We start from the raw sequence: 6,167 nt of genomic DNA, 5'->3' as shown, positions 1-6,167 counted from the left end.
TTCTTCCCCTCGAACAGAGGAGCCATGCTCATAATGGATCTGAAAGAGAGGACTTGCCACAGGCCAAGGTGCGAACCACGACCTGATACAGGGCACGAGATAAGTCGTGTGCGACAGAACGAACTGTTACCGAAGACGGTACCAGAACAGTACTCCATTAATGATGGAGGAAGGTACAGAGAGGCCGAAGGCGGCGCTCTCCCAACCCTAACAAAGCAAGCCCTCTAGGTATTTTTATTCGTCCTAGAGTACACTGTTTGAAATAAGTGGAAAAAGAAATTCCTGCTAAATATTTTAACCCAAAAGACAACATCCATTGTCTTCGGTAATTTTTTTTGACAAACAAACTTGTTCGTTGATCCCAAATTTGCCAATTAGTCAATCCCCAAATTTGCCAATTAGTCAATCCCCAACAACTCGTTTTACATGTTGTACGATGTGGGCTACCCCAATAATTGACGTGCATCTTGCAACTGGTAGTGGGCATTTTTTTTGCCGACACACCATAACCACAGAGATCATCTCCTCTAGGCTATATCATGGGTGTGAGTTTAGTATCTCATCTTGTAAGTTGAGTACTTCATATCTTGATGTCTTGATTCAGTCAAGTTTTGTTCAGTAGTGCGCAGTCCAAATATGAGTGACCAAACCTTGCATATTGCTATGTATCCATGGTTTGCTATGGGTCATCTGACTGCATTCCTCCACATCTCCAACAAACTCGCAGAAAGAGGCCACAAGATCTCCTTCTTTTTACCTCTCAAAACTCAATCCAAGTTGCAGCACTATAATCTCCACCCTCATCTCATTACCTTTATTCCCCTCAATGTCCCTCATGTGGATGGCCTTCCTGTGGGTGCTGAAACCACAGCCGACATTCCACTCTCTTTGGGCTCCCTTCTCGCTACCGCCATGGACCTCACTCGACCCCAAATCGAACAATCTCTCCTCAAACTCAAGCCTGATTATGTGTTCTTCGATTTTAGTTACTGGTTGCCTGCATTGTTGCATCGATCAGGCAGTAATATTAAGTCAATATGTTACAGCATAGTCAATCCTGCAGCTGTGTGGTACGGCTTGCGAAGTCTAGGCCTGCCTAGAAAAAATCAATCGGATGAAGCTGATCGTTCATTCTCATTACGAACTCACGAAGCTCGGGCTTTTGAAGCCATGATGAACATGGAATATGGCAGGGAGGTAACATTCAGCAAACGCCTATTGACCACTTTAAGCGATTGTGATGCAATTTGTTTCAAAACTTGCAGAGAATTCGCAGGGCCATTTTGTAACTATTTTGAAGTCCACATGAACAAGCCGGTCATTCTTGCAGGCCCAGTGGTGCCAGATCTCCCAAGTTCACAGCTGGAAGACAAATGGGAAAAATGGCTTGGAGGGTTCGAACCCAAAACAGTGATTTTCTGTGCTTTTGGCAGTGAATGCATTCTGAAAAATGAACAGTTCCAAGAACTGTTACTTGGTTTTGAGCTAACTGGTTTGCCATTCTTCGCTGCCCTGAAACCGCCGGCCGGAGTTGAATCAATTGAATCGGCACTACCAGAAGGCTTTGAATTGCGTCTAAAAGGAAAAGGGGTGGTTTATGGGGGTTGGGTTCAGCAGCCTTTGATACTGAAGCACCCATCTGTGGGTTGCTTTGTGACTCACTGCGGTTCGGGGTCTTTAAATGAGGCGTTAGTGAATGAGTGCCAACTGGTGCTTCTACCACATGTGGGAGATCAGATTATCAACGCGAGAATCATGAGTGGTGATTTGAAGTTGAAAAAGGAGATGAAGATGGATTGTTCACCAAGGAAGGTACCTGTAAAGCTGTGAAAGCAGTGATGGATGAGGACAGTGAGGTGGGAAAGGAGGTGAGGACCGACCATGCTAAGTGGAGGGAGTTCTTCTCCAATAAAGAGCTTGAGAGCTCATATATTGATGGTTTTGTGCAGAAGCTGCATGAACTGCTGGGATGATTGAAACTTCCAACTGCGTCATTGCAAATTTCTGGAAAATGTTAATTTTTTATTCTCTTTTTTTGGTGAGAATAATCTTGGGTAAATTACTTTGATAATGGTCGATCTGTATAAGATTCTAAGAGGATCTGTTTTGTAATATCTAACGTAAATCCATACGATGGATAAACAAATAAAAATAGTAATGTATCTCAGCACAAACTATATTCTGTTAGCTGATTTCCTTACAACATATGGGAATACATAATCACATGAATACATGATCAAACTGCATGTAACCTAGCCTATGAGTTATATATCAAACCTCTTAAATTAATACATTTAAATGATTATAGAAATATCCCTCAAATGAACATTGCTACCCTACAAATATATTTTTTAATGTTTAGTTACGAATGATGATATATAATTGTCTTTATACATTTATTCATGTCTGTAGTTCTTTGCAATACTTACGGTGTGACAAAGTCAAAAACTTTGTATAAATTACACGTATACTATTCTCATATACTTGGCATGGTACTTCATTCTTTGAGTCATAGTAACACAAAATAACAGACTCTATATGTAAACATGAAATCCGAAGTAAGAAAAATATGTTAAGAAATGGCCATCGGAACTAGGGACGTAGTCAGGAGTTGAAAATGAGTTAGGCTAATTTTAGCCATGGATGGATTCAGGATGTCAAGTTCAGATGGGCTAGAACAATAAGCTTTTTTTTTTTTTTTTTTTTTTTTTTCTGCGAAAAACATATAAATTTTAAAAAATGATTGAGTTTATTTTTAATACCTATGTGGTACACATTTTAAAAAGAAAAAGAACCTATTCTATTCGTCCAATGACCTGAGTAGTGTTAAACCTAAGCTTTAACCAACTGGTCTGTGAGAAAGTCATATAAGTGTCATCCATTTCATGGTATATATACATTAGTGGGAAAAATTTGAGTTGGGCTGCAACTCAAGTAGCCTTGTACATGGCTACGTCCCTGATCGGAACTCAGCCTGAATTTCGTGTTCTTCGATATCAGTAACTGTTTTTGAGAACGAAGAAGGTAGAACATGTACGTCAGGTAGTGCATGACTGGTACAAATAACCCCAACCTCCCAAAATAAAAAGAACACGTCTGGTAAAAGGGGATGTTTGTCATGCCTTCCAAAGTCTACCTTTCTGGACTCTCGTTTCTTGTAATTGTTGGGCTACACATCTTTCAGTTATGACCAAAAGCAAAATTACAAAGAATTTCGTGGGAACTTATATAATATCTGACCGAATAAAACTAATTGATCAAATATTGTTGATCCAAACACATTTGTTGAAGTAGGTGCCCGTAACTAGCTAGCAAGTTTAGCTGCTGTCATATCTGATTATCTGAAAGCATGATCCAAACTCATTTAGATGAAAATCAAACTAAGACGTACTCTTTAAATAGTCGTCGCAATTTATAGAAGTACTTGATATAAAGATGACTAAGATTGAGACCCGAACCCAGAGAAGACCAAGCAGGGCCCATAATCTTTTGCTAGCAAATCAGAATCAAAGCAGATTGACATGGAACTAGCAGGTTTTCCCAATTTCGTTACTCTATCAAAGTTTAATTTTTAACAATTAACCATAAAAGGAGATCATTCTATTAAGATTGCATGTATTTTTCCTCTAAATCTCGTGCTTCCCAAAATTCCTGCTAAAAATATTAACCCAAAAGACAACATCCATTGTCTTCGGTAATTTATTTTGACAGACAAACCTGTTCGTTGATCCCAAATTTGCCCCCAACAACTCGTTTTACATGTTGTACGACGTGGGCTACTCCAATAATTGATGTGCATCTTGTAAGTGGTAGTGGGATTTTTTAGGCCGACACACCACAAGTCCTAACCATAACCACAACCACAACCACAACCACAAGTCCATAACCATAACCACAACCACAGAGATCATCTCCGCTAGGCTATATTATGGGTGTGAGTTTAGTACTTCATATCTTGCTTCAGTAAAGTTTTGTTCAGTAGTGCGTAGTCCAAATATGAGTGACGATCAAACCTTGCATATTGCTATGTATCCATGGTTTGCTATGGGGCATTTGACTGCATATCTTCACATCTCGAACAAACTAGCAGAGAGAGGCCACAAGATCTCCTTCTTTTTACCTCTCAAAACTCAATCCAAGTTGCAGCACTATAATCTCCACCCTCATCTCATTACCTTTATTCCCCTCAATGTCCCTCATGTGGATGGCCTTCCTGTGGGTGCTGAAACCACAGCCGACATTCCTCTCTCTTTGGGCTCCCTTCTCGCTACCGCCATGGACCTCACTCGACCCCAAATCGAACAATCTCTCCTCAAACTCAAGCCTGATTTTGTGTTCTTCGATTTTAGTCACTGGTTGCCTGCATTGTTGCGTCAACTAGGCAATAACATTAAGTCAGTAGGTTACTGGGTAATTAATCCTGCAAGTGTGTGGTACCTGCTAAGCCTAGGCCTGCCGAGAAAGATACCATTGGATGAGGCTGATGCTGCACGGCCTTTGCTGTGTTTCAGTAGTTCATTCTCAATCAAGTTACGAACTCACGAAGCTCGAGCTTATGATGCCATGGCAAACAAGGAATTTGGCAGCGGATTGAGATTTGGCAAACGCATATTGACCTCTTTCAGCGATTGTGATGCAATTTGTTTCAAAACTTGCAGAGAATTCGCAGGGCCATTTTGTAACTATTTTGAAATCCAAATGAACAAGCCGGTCATTCTTGCAGGCCCAGTGGTGCCAGATCTCCCAAGTTCACGGCTGGAAGAGAAATGGGCAAAATGGCTTGGAGGGTTCGAACCAAGAACCGTGATTTTCTGTGCTCTTGGATCTGAATACATTCTCACAAAGCAGCAACTGCAACAACTATTATTGGGTTTTGAGCTTACTGGTTTGCCATTCTTCGCTGCCCTGAAACCGCCAACCGGAGTTGAATCAATTGAATCGGCACTGCCAGAAGGCTTTGAAATGCGTCTAAAAGGAAAAGGGGTGGTTCACGGGGGTTGGGTTCAGCAGCCTTTGATACTGAATCACCCATCTGTGGGTTGCTTTGTGACTCACTGCGGTTCGGGGTCTTTAAATGAGGCGTTAGTGAATGAGTGCCAATTGGTGCTTCTCCCACATGTGGGAGATCATGTTATCAACGCGAGAATCATGAGTGGTGATCTGAAGGTGGGAGTTGAAGTTGAAAAAGGAGATGAAGATGGATTGTTCACCAAGGAAGGTGTCTGCAAAGCTGTGAAAGCAGTGATGGATGGAGACAGTGAGGTGGGAAAGGAGGTGAGGACCAACCATGCTAAGTGGAGGGAGTTCTTCTCCAATAAAGGGCTTGAGAGCTCATACATTGATGGTTTTGTGCAGAAGCTGCATGAACTGCTAGGATGATTGAAACAGGGTCATTTTGTGTCATTGCAAATTTCTGGAATTTTTTTTATTTTTATTTTCTTTTTTAGGTGAGAATGATCTTGGGTAAATTATTTTGATAATTATTTGTATCTATATCTATCTATACTATTATTAAGAGAAGAGGGTTTGTTAGCCAAAATCTAGAATTTTGACATAAATGACCCTAAAAGATTTATAAACTTTGAGAATTAATTAAATCAGAAGGATAATTAAGACATTTACAAAATATATTTTTATTAAAAAAATAAATAATAAAAAGTATCCACAACCCACTTTTCTCTCTCCATTATCTTTTCTCTACAATAACTAACTCCGATCTTTTTTCTGAAAAAAATAATAATAACTTGCACATGCAGAGTATGGGTAGAGAAATACTAGTTTTTTTTTTCTTTTTTTGAATAAAGGGCTGATGCGGCTGCCCTCAAGACTAGTTTTATTTAAGAAAAGTGGTGTTGATAACATAACTGATTTTTTTCTTTTACCTTTGTAACCCTCAAAATTATAATATCATGAATTACATTTTGATACATTAGGGACAAAAACGAGAAAAAAAAAGAAAAATGTAAAACAATGTTTTAAAATAAAATCATAGAAAAAAAAACTGTGTCAAAGTACTGACTCTCACACATATTGCGCGTGTAGACATTTCTAGTATAACTCCGCACAATTCATGAAAAAGTCCGATCCAATTAAAGACAATAGATTTTAATTAGCAGCATAGTATGAGTATATGACAAGGTTTCCAGCTAACGTTGTGTCTTGTGTGC

At 39.6% G+C, this 6,167-nt stretch overlaps 1 protein-coding gene and 1 pseudogene across 1 annotated transcript; both read left to right on the top strand.

Moving 5' to 3' along the window:
* The first annotated feature begins 490 nt into the window (after positions 1-490).
* LOC133729542 (cyanidin 3-O-galactoside 2''-O-xylosyltransferase FGGT1-like) lies at positions 491-2,187 on the top strand (annotated as a pseudogene).
* A 1,657-nt stretch (positions 2,188-3,844) lies between these two features.
* On the top strand, positions 3,845-5,532 carry LOC133733261 (cyanidin 3-O-galactoside 2''-O-xylosyltransferase FGGT1-like). The gene has a single exon (XM_062160906.1). It carries the CDS (start codon positions 3,997-3,999, stop codon positions 5,377-5,379), a length of 1,383 nt encoding a protein of 460 aa, XP_062016890.1. The 5' UTR covers positions 3,845-3,996; the 3' UTR covers positions 5,380-5,532.
* The last annotated feature ends 635 nt before the right edge of the window (positions 5,533-6,167 follow it).

Source organism: Rosa rugosa, chromosome 2 (assembly GCF_958449725.1).
Source record: "Rosa rugosa chromosome 2, drRosRugo1.1, whole genome shotgun sequence".
Classification (NCBI taxonomy): Eukaryota; Viridiplantae; Streptophyta; class Magnoliopsida; order Rosales; family Rosaceae; genus Rosa; species Rosa rugosa.
This window is presented reverse-complemented; position numbering and strand designations above follow the sequence as displayed.